The sequence below is a fragment of the Lissotriton vulgaris genome, chromosome 4_1, assembly GCF_964263255.1.
Source record: "Lissotriton vulgaris chromosome 4_1, aLisVul1.2, whole genome shotgun sequence".
Taxonomy (NCBI): domain Eukaryota; kingdom Metazoa; phylum Chordata; class Amphibia; order Caudata; family Salamandridae; genus Lissotriton; species Lissotriton vulgaris.
In genome coordinates this window covers 2,019,462,320-2,019,478,309 of record NC_141691.1, presented here as the reverse complement: position 1 = coordinate 2,019,478,309, position 15,990 = coordinate 2,019,462,320, and the positions used below count along the sequence as shown (strand labels likewise).

General features: G+C 45.6%; 1 protein-coding gene and 1 pseudogene across 1 annotated transcript in view; both read right to left on the bottom strand.

Annotated features, from left to right (window-relative positions):
- Positions 1-15,990, bottom strand: part of GPAA1 (glycosylphosphatidylinositol anchor attachment 1) — a 106,831-nt gene that overhangs the window by 18,693 nt on the left and 72,148 nt on the right. Inside the window, exon 10 of the mRNA XM_086966426.1 lies at positions 96-206. Coding sequence (XP_086822552.1) covers positions 96-206 — 111 coding nt within the window. The remainder of the gene's footprint in view (positions 1-95; positions 207-15,990) is intronic.
- LOC147724901 (uncharacterized) lies at positions 545-14,255 on the bottom strand (annotated as a pseudogene).

The window sequence follows — 15,990 nt, the reverse complement described above, 5'->3', positions numbered from 1 at the left end:
ATGAAACTCCTTTTAGAGGCACCACACAGCTCCGAGCTTAACATCCACAGTAGGAAGGCTAGCACTACACCACTCTAAATTAAAACTTTAAGTACCTCCTCTTCCTCCTCATCATCGTCGTCGTCATCATCTTCATCATCATCTTCCGCAACACCATCTTCCTCTGTACTTTGAGACCTACTCAGTTTCATCCACAGGTCGAGGGCGTAAGACAGCAGTTAAGAGAAATTATGGGTAAAACATCACTGTCACCAAAACGTCATATCACCAAATCCAGTACAAGGTACCTTGCAGCACTCTAAGTATACACCGACATGCCAACTGCACATATAAAGCGATGCTAAAAATTGGGAGCAAAAGGGTTATGATGTATAGAGGAAGGTTAGTGTGCCAGTGAGAAGGAGGACACATTGAAAAGTAAGAGGTAGAAGAGTGTTGAAGGGGACAAAGATGAGACACACAAGGGATAGGACACAGAAATAAAGGAATCACATGGCAAAGGATGAAAATCAATAGAAGAATACTTCCATGGTAATTCAGTTTCTTAGTTCTGCTCATCTTCCATCACTACTGGTTGGGAACTGCCAGTGCCACCAGGCAGGACTGAGAAAAAAGAACCTTGTCACTTTAGAGAGTTTGGAGTCTACATGTGAAAGGATGTATTAACATGCATTACCTCCTCTCCACACAACTGTATATGTATCATAGCATCTGGTTTAGCTGCACCTCACTCTTGCCCCTAATCATACAATATTCCCTATATGAGGGGTTCTGGGGCTGTAACTGGGGTGGGTGGTGAAAGTAGATGTCCGATCTAGTCCCTAGCAGCAACGGGTGACTGAATGTACTGCCACTGCAATTACGCCACGTCAGCACCCCCAGCTGACTGATGATTCAGTGGAGTACATTGTGTATGCAGCAGTGTTACGCTAGTTAAACATGGTTTTATTTCAATGAAAATGTGTACGGAGACCGATCACCGCCTAACAACTGTTAAGCCAATTAGTAAAACATTGTATTCTGGCCTTCCTGCTACTGGGTGTTGTTCTGTTCTCTTAACCCTTGAATGACTCTTGCCAGGTTCCAGCGTTTGTGCCTGCTGATGATTATCTGCTTCAGTACAGCTGCTTTGGCTTTGCTCGTCTTTAATTTAGATCCTCAGATGTATTCTACTCTTGTTGCTGCACACACTAGTTTAACTACTACTGATGTTTATTTAGATTAGGTGCACTTTGTTTCTGGACTGTTTCCTTGGCTCAGTCCCTAAAGCTACTGAGACAGTCTAGTCCCTGGCATAATTCCAAGGCTCATCCTGAGTGTTCCATTTTGTAATTTTGTTTGATTTAGATATGGATACAGACAACTTCAGCTGTCTGAAAGACATCATGTTATGTGTTCATAATTGAAAACAAACAAGAACTACTGAGAGAGTGGGCTTAGCTCAGCTCCCTTCATCCGTTGCTTTTATGTGTTTTAACAGTTTACCATTGCTTGAAGGGGCTGCCTGTCATGGCCATGCTTTTTCGTGGATGGTTATATTGTCTGTCAATAACTAAACAACGTTGAGGGTAATACTTAGTATGCACTGGTGAGATATTTCTATAATAGTCCAATTAAATACTTATTAGTTTGGGCGCTCTACTTCCTATGGCCCACCGTTGAGACCAAGAACGTGCCAAAAACAAGAATAGCGATGGAAAGAGCGTATAGTCCACAAAAAAATCCATGTCAGATTTTTTCTTTTCAATTTCTTTATTCGTCAAAAATTATTTCTTCACAGTTTGAAGTAAGGGCATCACAGACCTGTTATTGCTCGATCTCATGTGGCTGAACGCCACTTGTCCCTCTAAGAAGTTGGACGCCGACTGCTGGGGGTCGCTTAACTAGTTAGCATGGAGGAGTCTCGTTAGTTATCGGAATTAACCAGACAAATCGCTCCACCAACTAAGAACAGCCATGCACCAACACCCACAGAACCGAGAATCGAGAAAGAGCTATCAATCCTTTCCGTGTCCGGGCCGGGTGAGGTTTCGCTTGGTTATATTGTCTGATTAGTGTTCCCATGAGGCTTAGATGATCAGACATCAAGTAGTCTTTTTGCTAGAGTACAAATCCGAAATGACTAGTAGCTTGTTATTGAGAGCCTATGAGTGCTCTTTGAAGTATTTACTTTCCTAGCAGGATAACTTTTTTAATGCTTAGGAAGAGCATGCTGCCTGAATGCCTTAGCCAGCAATTAACAAACAGTGCCATTTAGTAACTGCCCGTGCATGATCACTTGTGTTACTCTGCTGTCATGTTAACATGGTGGATGTGTGGCTTTTCAAACACTGCTAATGCAATCTGTCAGCAAAGGGGTCCTACTACTAATATCCATACTGTTGTAACCAAATATATTAGACTTAGTGGGATTTGCTTTCTAGAAAAGCTGACCCTAAGGCAACGAGTGTTTGTTAAAGACTTCTTTTAACAAAAAGCCAAATCTACTGGCTTTGCTGTTGCTTGTTCCTCGTAAGTTACTAAGAGTTTTGAGAGAGGGTGTAACTTTGGTAGCTATTGTTCCTCTGACCTTAGGCATCCGCTGAGGAGATTACAAAAGCTCGGCATTTGGAGCCTTTTGTCTTAGAACCTTGCTTTTCTACAGTAGTGTTTTGTTCACTTGTGACGGTCTTCCTGGCACACATCAGTAGACTGGCATGATAATGTGTGTACTCAACCCCACAGCCAAGGACAGAAAGCAAGGAGCAGGAGGGCAGGAATCACTCATGAAGGCAACATTTCCTTACTTGGTCAACATAAACTGCTTCCTTTTCAATCATGTGGGAATATCACTGCATAACTGCAAACGGAAAAGGGGCTGGGTATTCACAAATGCTAAAAAAGAAGTAGTGCAGAATATCCCAGGAGAGAGGGAGGCATTTTTTGTAAGTGATGAGAATAGAGACTTATGCTTTCATAAATCTGTACTTAGTAGCAACTTTTCAGGAAGTAAAAATCAGCAATGGAGTATGGCCTGCATTTTTTACTTTGAACTGAATGCCTTGAAGATACCTGAAATTCCTCCTTAATTCACAGTAAAACAATCTTGGCAATTGTCAGTTTTACATCGCCTCCTAGTAGGATTTGTACGGCCCAAATTATATATTTACTTGAGGGATTACCAGGTGTGCAGAGTTCGATTTTCAGGAACAAGGCTCTCAAATTCAGGCCACTGCTGGGTGTTGCGATCTGTTGCAAACAGGTCTAATCGCAGAAAGTCCAAGCTTTTTTTTTTTTTTTTTAACAGAAACGGTTTCTCTGTTGATCTTCCATGTATGTGCTTCATATTTCAGTCAGCTGATGAAGTGTACCGAAACACTAATCTATTTAAGCAGAAATGTTGCCACACTAGAAAAATATTATTTGATGACCCTGTCCAAGACGTGAATGAGCATAGCAGTGTTGTAATCCTTGAGAATACAAACAACTATCCCCTTATAGTAGTGAAACAAAGACTTCAGCCCAGAAAAATGACCAAACGTTACAGGTAATTGTTGTGGAGCACAAATATAATAGAGTGGCAAGAGAAACTGTTGGCGCTTGCCTCCAAGGTCAGTCAAACATTAATACCATTGGAGAAAAAAAAGTAAGCAAAAGAAGGAAGGTGGCTTATCCACACAAATAATTCAAGTTTAAATATTATTCAGAACATTGCTCGTACTCTTCTATAATCGCCAAGCATACTTAAAATCTTGTTTATTGTCTCTATGTAGCACAAACAGGCACGATCACGCATTCTGTCACAGTATATATGAAACTATCAACTTTGTCAGGGCTCAAAGTATCAAATTGCCTAATATGTAGAAAAGATCCTTGTACTCTCTCTCAGTCAATATGTGACTAGAATGTATTATATTATTATTTAACAATTTTTTTTATTTATTTGGTGTTCCTCCATGTCAACGGATTACATACAATTATCAGCATCAATCTCTGTCACCTCAGCCGAGGTGGAACACTAATTTATATCAGTACAAATCAAGATTTAGCCCACAGATCGTGAGAATGTATTATATTATATATCCAGAAAAAATATTTCTAAAATAAAATATGTAGTCATCTTCATTTTCACGGCTTCAGTTGTGGAGCAGATGGAAGCCATAAAACCAATAATCTCCACAGACATACAGAGATGATTTAAGCTAACAATACAAGTACAAGTTGGGACTGGTTAGCACCAGTTCAGCACTAATAAACAGACTTCAATCTTCGGCAGAAAATTGATGTTTTTTTAATCTACGCTGAGAGACTGACTGCATGCTTTTTTGTAAGACTGACACAAAATATGCATGTAAAACTGGGCCTAGGGGACGACATGAATTAAGTATGTCATTAGAAACAAGAGCCTCTGGAACTACTGTGGCAAAACGTTCTTCACTCCCTATTAAGGAAGCAATTTGTTCTGGAGGTAGAAGGCTACACATACAGAGTTGGTCATCACTGCTATAAACTCAAATCCACGTGATCAAACTTAATTTCTTCTGATTGACAGAAAATCTTACATTGAGGGCCGTTGAGGCAAGGTGAGAATTCCCTCGATGAACAGAAAATGTATTCTTGACATTCTACGGTATGAATATGGGTAAAGATAAATTCCTTGAAGATTAAACTGGTCTGCCAATGCAGTAAGAATATTCTGGGGGTAGAGTTCAAGTCAAAGGGGAAGCATCTGTGCCTAGAAACCTTCCTTTCTTGTTACACTAACATACACATCCTGGAGATCGACTGATATTATTCAATTGCCAAACTGACTGGGGTTTACAATCCGGGTTAGTGCGACTGTGGGAAAGTTTTCTACCAGGTGAAACAGGTTTGGGATGTAGTGGCCTAATTTTAGCCGAATTCACCCAGCTTTATTGCATGTTACTATGAAGTAGAGTAAAACATTTCGCCTCATTCTCTGGAAATAGCTTCCAGAAGTTTTTTTTTACCTTCCTAAAGCTCTGGAAATATTACTGAAAGTTTAAAGGAAAAAGGATGATCTGATGGAAAAGTCAAAGCAGAATGTACATTTAATAGTTAAAGAAGCTATTTGGTTCAAGTGATAAGTGTCCATTACTGTTAAGAGAACGAGCACAGCCTCCCGAAAACATGGGTTATTTGTCGGACATGTTTATCAGACATTTTTGAATCTCTGCTGGATAGTGTAGAGAATTGGGCTTGTGTTGCAGTGACAACCCCCTCCCCCACGCGCATACACTTTTTGCCCCCTTTTTAGCTACTAGGTGCTAACCAGACCTCCGTGCTCGTTTCCTAAAACAAGGTAAAGTCTAATTGTGCTGCAAATGGCGAAGGACTTTAGCACCCCTTTAAGTCCCTAGTAATTAGTACTTCAGGTACCTAGGGCATGGGTACTAAAGAGGGTCCCTAAGGGCTGCAGCGGCACTAAGGGCCAAACATACAAATTCCACACAGACTGCCATTGCAGGCTGCGTGACATGGTGCAAACCAAGAGTGAAAACACAACATGACACTCTCCTGTGTTACATGCCAAAGCCACTGCATCTAATATTTGTAAGTCACCCCTAAGCAGGCTTGAGCCCTAAGGCAGGGTGCATTATATTTTATGTGAAGACATATCTGCATAAGTAGATATGCACCTGTGATGTCTAGTTCTACAGCTAGATATTGCAAGTTAGCAGGGAAGCCATCTTAAGGTATGTACAGGGCACTGGCCAAGTTCCTTGGTTACATAATGGCTTCACTGAAACACCTCATACCAATAAACCCACACTGATTCCAGTGATGGATTTATTAATACACACACCCACAAGGTACCTTAGAGGTACCCCCTGAAACCTACCGGCTCTCTAGTGTGCATTTCAGGGTAGGGTGCTTCACCGCTTTTTAAATGCGTATCTGGCTAATCTCACAGGAGAGGAAGCCAACCCTCTTTGTCCAGAGCACTTTGGCACCTGGCCAGGCAGGACCATTAGCTATACAGGAGGCAAGTTGCACTGCCAGGCTGGGCACACCTCTAGGGTGACCAAGCCTGATGTGAACAAGAATTTGGAACTTCCACCATATTGAGTATGGTGCAATTTGGAATTCTGGGACAGGGTGATGCCCACTACCCACAAGAAGTTCTCATCTAGGGCCTGTAGTGACTCCAGGTGTAAGTAGCCCAAAGGCTACTACCTCTCACTACCATTAACATCCCTAACTTGAGTTTCTAGGGGACCCCTGGTACCAAGACTACAGGCTCTGATGGATCATGAGAGGAGTAGACAAAGACGAATCCTGTCACGATAACAGAGGTGCAACATCTGAATTAGGGCCAAGCCTGCCGGCCTGACTGCTGCCCCCAACAATCGTGGAAGAAGCAGACTCGTCCAGCAGCTGTGCAGTCTCCAAGAAACCCAGAGGTCTGCCAGTGCTTCGTAAATTGCATGAAGAAACTCCCTTGGAGTAGAGGAGCTAAACCCCTGCAGCCTCAGGCCCCAAAGACGCAAGGTGCGGTCCCCTGAGTTGCCATTCCCCAGCCAGCCAGACACTGCAGCTCCCCAGAAAAAGGACCATGTGCTCCTGAAGTTCAGATCCATCTCTCCCCTGAGTGGGAGTACACAAGGACCAACCAGAGCTGCACAGGACCAATACCTGGTTACCAGAACAATTGTAGCAGACAAGACTTCATGTGTCAGTCCAGACATCAATGCTGAGGAAGACCGACCTGCATGTCGAGGGACTTCAGGGGCAGTGAGACTCACATTGTGAGTGCCCAGCTGTCCTGTTTGCCCCTTCCGCGGAAAACAAAGACGTAGAAGTGAGTCTGTGACTGCTGCCACCCGATGCCTCAAAGCACCTAAGCACCCGAGTTCGAGTCTAGGGGAGGTGACGTTGCCAAAGGGGTCACAAGACAAACAAGAGCTAAGCCTACACTTGGGTTTGCCCAGGCGGGACCTCCGGTTGCAGCCTGCAGCCTCTTTCTGCAGGCTCCCCCACCAAACACAAGAGACTCCTGCACCGGAATCAGACCCCAAAAGACCACACTGCACCAGAGACCCACAACCCGAGGAGAAGTGGACCAAGGGCACTATCCTCTAATATGCCCAACTGCAAGCCCACACTACCACAAAAGAGAGCATTTGGGGTGTCATTTGCACCTCTGTAAGTCCTTTGGGGTTTGCCTGGACTCTCCACATGGTGTACCTCTTTTTGATCCACTACATAAAGAGCCGGTTTCCTACAGATAGTCATTGTTATATCAAACTTCTTTATTGCTAGAAGACTGTCTCTTTCAGGGCTTTAAAATCCTCAAGGGGCTGAAGTGTACCTTCCAAACCAATGAAGCAAGAACTTCGCCTTTATCACACCAGCCATGTGCTGTATTTTTCAGCATCTTATTCCCTGTTGGAGATATCAAGGTTTTATGTCAAATGGAATATCCAGGACTTTAAGCCCGATTAGCAGTTGGAGAAAATGGTAAACCTTGAGAATACACCAGAAGAATGTATCCCCAACATAAATATAGCATGGCAACGGAAATTCTTCTTCCAATTTCTCATTCCCTCCAGATTTCAGATCGTTTTCCATTAACAGCCAACTCCAAATCAGGCTATATTTGAGCTATTCTGATTAAAAGAAGACATGATCCATTAATATGCTGTTTCTTTCTGTAGCATCTTGAGGACTAAGAAATGTAACAAAAATCTGCCAGTTTTGAAATCGCTTTCCCACAATCAGCAAGTATAGATTGCTGATAATTTTTAACTAAACTGCACACGTTGTTGCAGGAATGTTGATAGGATTATTTTCCTATGGCTCATCCATGCTTCACCTTCTGTCTAAAACAAAAAAGTGCACATATATTTACTTTTCTGAAGAAGTGAAATAACCACAGGTGCTTGGTTCAGTATTTTCGCATGACAAATATTAGTTAATTATTTGCGAGCAACACATTGTGCATTCAAAGACTTTTATTTACAGGGCTTAGAACGTTTTTTCATAATCGATAGCGCCAGGCTGATCCATCAGTAAAGATTACTTGCGTAAAAGTTAACTCAATATAGGAGGTGTTAATTTAAAACAAAAAAGAAAGACCAGAAGAAACACTTGTTGATGGTGGTAGTAAAAAACATTGTCACTGCCTAACTTTGTTGTAATAGAGGCACTACAACTAGAACTTGGTCTGGGTGCCATATATGTTTTGCGGACCTATTAGAGCGGAGTCTAGCTGCGCTAAGACAATGGATCTCTTGTTTTGAGAAGGCAGAGGGGGCATTTAACTATTATATTGTGGAAATCATGCCAACAGAACAGGGATGAAGGGGATTTATTTTTTCACTTTGAGAGCAAGAAGACGGTTTGCCAAATTGACTCTGGAAGTTAGTACTTACCCATCGTTTATGCTTGACCCCAAAGTAAGGCGCTTGCTACTTCTGATGTGGCTAAGCCGGATACAGAGACAACAAACTAGGTGAAGTCAAGGTACTGACCCTAGTTAGGGTTGTGATTGTGTAACCAAGTAACCAAGTGATCTGATCCATGTTCCATTCCTTGTCCTAAGCAATTCATGGCCAATAAGTTAACTTGAAGAACCAGGTGAACTGGCCCAACATTTGAAATGGGAAATCAGGAAACATACTATGAAGCTTAAGGCACCAAATGGAGAGATGTCACACTGTGTGGAAAGAACTGCAAAGGTGGGGATCAGTTTGGCTCCCTCCTTCTGAGGAGATATGCATTGTCTCTGAACCGGCATATAAAAATGGCAGAAGCAAAGACTTCAACCACAATAGAAAATGTCTGTAGTAAAAAGGGATCTAAAGTAATCTGTCCTAAAGGGGTAAAGATTCAGGCCCCAAGTCCCCTTCCCTTTCAAAACTCCTAATTTTTACTTCCTTTTTCAAATGCTTGAAAAACATGAAGTATTTCTTAAAGCAGGTTCTGGAACCGGGGGCGACAATGGCTTTCACTCAGAAACCTAGCTCTCTATCCGGTTACGATGTTTACTAAAACTCAAAGGGCTGCATATTGTATTTTCCAGATGTGTGCTGAAGTTCTAGTCCCATCATAGCAGATGGACTGCAACCAAGACATCGGAACGGATGAGGTTCTGGCTAATGGCCAGCCAAAATCTTTGGGGGATTGGAATGAATGAGAGCAATTTGTGCAATGCATCACAACCTTTAGAAATTATGCCAGTGCTGCTGTTCATGATTTAGGAAAAAGGGGCTGAAAAGCAGTAGAAAGGGAGAGCAATCTTGTCTTGCATTTGAATGGAGCAGATCATGCTTAACTCTAGCACAATGAGATGCAGGTGTGAGTGTTCTAGTGTCGGACTGCTTAGCGATAAAAGTATCTGGCTTCTTCTCTGACAGGAACAGAATAGAATAAATCTTCAGAAAAAGGCTATTTGAAGAACAAAGTGGATAAATAGAACAAATAGTTTCTTACCTGTCGGTGTAGTTTTGCAGCTTGAAGATCCTTCTGGATTCACTATGCTGTGCATATTCCGCTATCTGGTGGTTGGGTCCGGAATCGTAGTCTTTTTTTTCTTTTTCGTAGCCCAGGTGGGGGTCGACGTACCACCGGAGACGTCGGCATGCTTCAGGCGGAAGCTCCCTCCCTTGGGCGCCATCTTCAGATTCTTTTTTTTTGTCCTTGTAGTGAATCCATGGCTATGTTTATTAAACCTTTCTCCAATGTAATTCTTTTCATGCATCTTGTAAGCTTCAACTTGATTTCTATTCCATGTGTTTCCACCTTCTTCTCCAGCCTCATCTTTCTGGCGGAGGCGGGTGGGTTCGCTAGTGAATCCAGAAAGATCTTCAAGCTGCAAAACTACACAGACAGGTAAGAAACTAATAGTTTTGCAGCGTGAATCTTTCTGGATTCACTATGCTGTGCATAGATTTTGTAGCGGTTTCGTTACTTTTGTGGCGGCTGGGTGGAAGATGAGCGTTGGTTGTTGAATATATGTTGAAGCACTCTTTGTCCTACTTGTGCTCCCTTGTTCATCTGTACATCCACGCAATAGTGCTTAGTGAACGTGTGCACTGAAGCCCATGTTGCCACCAGGCATATGTCCTGAATTGGTGTGTTGGCCAGAAAAGCAATTGTTGCTCCTTTCTTTCTGGTCGAGTGGGCCTGTGCCCCTCCTGTTAGCTCCTGGCCCGCTTGCTAGTGGCTGAATTGTATTGTTTGTGCGATCCATCGAACATTGGTGTTCTTAGTTACTGGTCTACCCAGGTAACTGTTTGCGAAGGATACGAAGAACTGTATTGTCTTCCTGTGTTCTTTCGTCCTTTCAATGTAGTGCATCACTGCCCTTCTTGCGTCTAGAGTGTGGAGCGCCCTCTCAGCGCTTGTCGTGGGGTTCTGGAAGAAGCTAGGAATTTGAATACTCTGATTCATGTCTGTTCTCATCACGACCCTGTTACTTTGTATCTGGATGTAGGGTTCCTGCAGTGTTAGTGCCTGTAGTTCGTTCACCCTGCGTAGCGAGGTGATTGCTACCAGGAAGGCCGCTTTCATTGTCAGCATTTGCAGTGATGCCTTGTGGATGGGTTCGAAAGGTGCTTTCATGAGCTCTGTCAGTACCACATTCAGGTTCCAAGCCGGCGGCGGCGGCATCCTTTTTGGTGGCGCTATTCTTTTAGCCCCTTCCAGGAATCTTTTTACTACTTGAGATGTAAAGAAGCTTCTCCCTGTTTCTCCTCTTGTGTATGCCACAATCGCTGCCAGGTGTACCCTCAGCGAGGAGGAGCTTAGCTTAGCTTTTATTAGATGCGCGAGGTATCTTAGCACCGTTGATTCCCTGGTCAGCTTTCTATGGAGTTTTTTCTTACAGCACCATTGAGTGAATCTTTTCCATTTTTCCCCATAGCACTTGCGTGTGGTGGGCCTTCTTTCCTCCCGCAGCACCCGCAGGGTGCTCTCTGGTAGTTTTAGATGTGCGAACTCCAAGTCCTCAGGAGCCAAGATGAGAGGCTGAGGCTCTCCGGCTCTGGGTGTAGAACTTCTCCGTTTTCCATGGAGAGTAGGTCTCTTCTTTTTGAGAACTTGTGCGGTGGGCCCTGCGCCATCTCCATTATCTGTGAGTACCAGGTCTGCCTGGCCCATTGTGGTGCCACCAGGATGAGCGTCATGTTGCTCGTCATGCATTTGTTGAGAACCCTGGGGATCAGTGGTATCGGGGGGAAAAGCGTAGGCAAATGTTTTTGACCAGCTTATTCATAGGGCATTCCCTTGGGACAATGCCTCTGGTTGTCTGGATGCAAAGTACTGGCATTTTGCAGTCTGGCATGTTGCAAACAGGTCTATTGTCGGAGTGCCCCACCTCCTGAATAGCCTTTCTGTTTCCTGTATGTTGAGTTCCCACTCGTGGGATGCTGAAGTCTGCCAGCTGAGCCAATCCGCTTCTACATTGTCCTTCCCTGGCAGGTGTATAGCTAGCAGGTCTATTTTGAGTGGTATTGCCCATCTCCAGATTTCCTGTGCCAAGCTTGACAGAGGGAATGATTGAGTTCCCCCCTGCTTGTTGATGTAAAACATCGTTGTGGTGTTGTCTGTTTGTATCAGCACCTTTTGGTTGTACAGTTGTTTCTGAAAGGCCTTGAGGGCAAGCAACACTGTTTTCAGCTCTAGGTAATTGATGTGTTTGACCGCATCCGCTGGGCTCCACAGACCCCTCACTCTGAGCCTGTTCATGTGTGCGCCCCATCCCTTCTGGGATGCGTCTGTCGTGATGGTCACTGTTGGGTCCGGTGGCGTTAGAGGCTTCCCTATTGTTATCCTCTCTTTGGTACACCACTTCATTTCTTCCTGCACCTTGTGCGCTACAACCACTAGATCCTCTCAACTTCCTGTAGCTTGTGACCATTGCGGTTGCAGCCACTCTTGGAGTGGTCTCATCTGCAGGCGTACATTGGGGACCAGGTGTATGCATGACGCCATCATTCCCAAGATCTTGCTCACTGTCCTTACTGTCGGAGCTCGCCCCTTCTGGTAGTGACGTTTCTCGCTCAGTAGGCCGAGTGTCCTCTTTTCGCTGGGTAACACCCTGCATTGGACGGTGTTGATTTGAGCTCCCAGGAAGATCTTCACTTGCTCCGGTTCCATCAAGCATTTTCCCCAGTGTATGGAGAATCCCAGGCTTGCTAGCGTTCTTGTGACCTGTACTGCATGATCCTTGCATGTCCTGTAAGAGCTTGCCTTTAGGAGCCAGTCGTCGAGGTAGGGGTACACGTGTATCCCCTCTCTTCGCAGATGTGCGGCCGCTGCTGCAAGGCATTTGGTGAATACCCTTGGTGCGGACTTTAGACCGTGTGCCAGGGTTGTGAATTGGTTGTGATCCTGGTTTACTGTGAATCTTAGCATGTGCTTGTGCTGCCTGTTCATGGGGATGTGCAGGTACGCATCTTTGAGGTCTATGGTGGACTAGAAGTCCCCGGCCTTTATCTGTGGGATGACCTCTTGTAGGGACGTCATCTTGAACTTTTCAGTCTTTACATATTTGTTTAGGAACCGTAGATCCAGGATGGGTCTTAGGCTTTCGTCCACTTTTGGCACCAGGAAGTAGTTTGAGTACAATCCCCTGTTCCGTTCTTTGAATGGGACCGGTTCGATGGCCTCTTTGAGGAGGAGTTCTTGAGCTTCCTCTTGGAGCAATTGCAGCTCCCTTCCCGAGTGCTCTCTTTTCTTTGGCTTTCTGTTTGGTGGTCTCTTTTCCAACTCTATGCAGTATCCGAACTGTATGATGTTGAGTATCCACTTGTCTGTGGTTATTTTCCTCCACTCTTGGAGGAAAAATCTCAGCCTGCCTCCTACTGGTGTTACATGTTCTTTTGTGTCTTGTCCATGTAGCCCTCTCCTCTTTGCTTTTCTGTGCTCTTCCCTCGGAGGGTTTGAGTGGGTGAGCACCTTTTCCTGTGTGAAGTCACTTAGAGGGGGGTTGCTCACCGCCTCTCCTTCTCTGGCCCAGTCTGTTTCCTCTACCACGAAAGGACTGGCCCCTGTTCTGGTAGTTCCAGTTTTGCTTCTGCTGCCCCTGGTGACCTTGGTTGTCACTCTGTTGACCCTGGTGGAACGCCTGGTGTGGTTGTACTTGCTGGTTTCCACCCCTTCCGTTCGGCCTCCGCGTAGGAGTGCCTCTTCTCATCCCCCTGAATTGCAGGGCCCACATGCACCTTACCGTCTCGTTATCTTTCTTCAGTTGGGCGAGTTTCTCATCAACTGGGGCTCCGAACAGTGTTTCTCCATTGAAAGGGGTGTTCAGGATGTTGTTTTGAACCTCCGTCTTGAAGCCCGAGATCCTGAGCCAGGCTTGCCTTCACTCTGTGATTCCTATAGCCATCAGCCTTGCTGGATGTTTCTGCCCCGTCCAAGGCTGTCGTCAGGCACGAGTTTGCGATGCTTTTCCCCTCTTCCACGAGGTGAGTGGCTCTCTGCTGGTGTTCCTCTGGGAGGTGCTTGAGCAATTGGTTCATCTCGTCCCAATGCTGGTACTGGTGCCTGTTGAGAAGGGCGTTGGAGTTTGCCATCCTCCAGTGCATTGCTGCGTTTCTCTCAATTTTTCTGCCTGTTAGGTCCATCCTCCTGCTTTCCTTGTCAGGTGGTGGGACGTTGGCCCTTCTTCTGGCCTTTGCGGCTATAATTGAGTCTGCTGAAACTGTCCCCTGGATGTAAGGGGCGTCCTGGGACGAGAACTTGTACTTTTTCTCCGTCCTTTGCGTGACTGACCTGCAGGTAGCTGGTTCTCTGAATGCCTCTTTGCCCTATGCCATGATACTCTTCAGCATGGGCAGGAAGTGGCTTTTTGTCTGTGCGGGGAGCAAGGTTTCCTGCAGGAAATCTGCCTTAGCCTTCTCCTCCTCCAATTTGACTCCATAAGCTGCTGCAGCCTTCTTGACTACCTCATAGTAGGCCCCAATGTCGTCTGGCGGCGAAGGCCTCAAGGGGTATGTCTCCACAGCCTCCTCCTAGTTTTCGGCCTCAATGTCCTGCCAATCCTGGTCCTGAGCCGTCGAGGATCCCGAGTCGTAGCTCGAACGCGGGTCCCCATAATCACCCTCTGTGTAATAGAGGTCCTCCTCTTCTCCCTGCTCCGAGGGTTCCGGAGTTTTCGGCGGCTCTTCGGCGTCGAACTCCGCGTGTTCTTCTATTGTCGTGGGCTTCGAAGGGATCCTTTAGCTTTTCATTTTGTCTTCGAAGTCCTTCTTCCTCTGGATGATGTTTTCCATCTCGGCCGCGAGCCTTCTTTTCTTTCTCTCCATTTTTGTGGCCTGCTCGGCGTTGAGCGTTACGGCCGCCCTCTTTGGCAGTCCCGTCGACGTCGGAGCCGCTCTCGGCTCCTTCTCCTTCGAAGTCGAGGATCCCTTTTCTGGAGCTTGCTTCGACGACCTTTGCTTTTTGCTGGTCTTTGCCGTCTGGGAGTCCTTCTCGAAGGATCCGCTGGGCTGTTTTTCGGGGACCGCAGCTTCGGTCGTCGAAGATTGACGCCGGCGCTCCCTTCGAGGTTCTAGACTCTGATTTTCGAGAGTCAGCCTCAGGTTTTCGAGGCCCTGTCGAGGGTTTCGGGGTCGTAGACTCTCCTACCTTGTCTGACGATTTCTTATCGGTCTCTGCGACCGTGGAGACATCTGGACCTTCGGCGATGTTGTCCTCGTCGTCGGTGGAGAGGCCCACGTCGTACAGCGACGGGGCCTTGCCCTTGCCCTGCATCGTGTGGTGAGCTATCCTCTGTTTTTCCCGAATCCTAAGCGTCTTCGACGTGAAGACTGAGCAGTCCTTGCTCCCGTGGGCGATAGGCAGACAGAGGTTGCAGACCGGGTGCTGTTCTCTCGCGTGTACTTTTAGTGGAAATTACGGGCAGAATTTAAATGGTGTGTTGTCCATTACTGCCCTTAGGGGTCCCCCTGTGTGCGCATTCTCCGTCGGGTGTCGAAGATCTCGAAGTTCCTCCCTTTCTTCATCGTCCCGGCTCTGATGATCTTCTCCTGGTCTTCGAGTTTTTTTCCTGAATAAATTCGCGTATTTTTCTCCTTTTCTCCTCCAAAACTTCTGGAGCTTCACACGACGATCCAGACCCAACGGCGGAAAAAAGAATCTGAAGATGGCGCCCAAGGGTGGGAGCTTCCGCCGGAAGCATGCAGACGTCACCGAATGTACACCAAATGATGGGACGTCGACACCCACCTGGGCTAGGAAAAAAAAAAAGGAGAAAAAAAGACTACGATTCCGGACCCAACCACCAGATAGGGGAATATGCACAGCATAGTGAAATCAGAAAGATTCACGCTGCAAAACTATATTTATGAAGCGCGATTGTTAATGGGCCTTAACTGGCTATGACCCACTCTTTATACAAAGAACTGGCATTTAAAAAATATTATTTTGCCACCTGTAGCCAGTGTTGCCTCCCAATGTGTTTGCAAATTGAGGTTCCGTGTGATAGTTCTAAAGGCAGTCATGTCTCTTAATTTAGAATACTTTGGTAATGGGCCACCGAGACAACAGTTTCTGGGTGTAACAGTTGGTCAGACTGTATAATGGAAGGGAATCTGCTGCATCGGCAATTCCCAACGAGATGGGAAGAAGAGATAGCAAGAAGACATTAGTGAAAGAGAAAAAAAACACATACAAGTGTTGCGGATAATTCACGCATACTCAGAGGAGGAGAATGCAGAAGTGGGGACTCATTCATAGCAAGGAGGAGGTGGGTAGCAGTACATGTATATTCTGGTTCGGTGCAATGCATTTCATGCATACTCTGAGTACGTTGACAAGAAGGTAGTTTCGGGATGATGGAAGAGTTTCAAGTATACTTTGAGAAGTGAATGGCAGCTCATGCATATTTTAGTTAGGTGGATGGCAGCTCAGACATACAAGTAGGTGGTTGACACATCATGCATACTTTGGGAGCTGCACAGGTACACATGCATGTTTTGGGCCGGTGGTAGCGCATGCATATTTTGGTCGGTGTACCTCACACACACCTTAGTTGGTGGA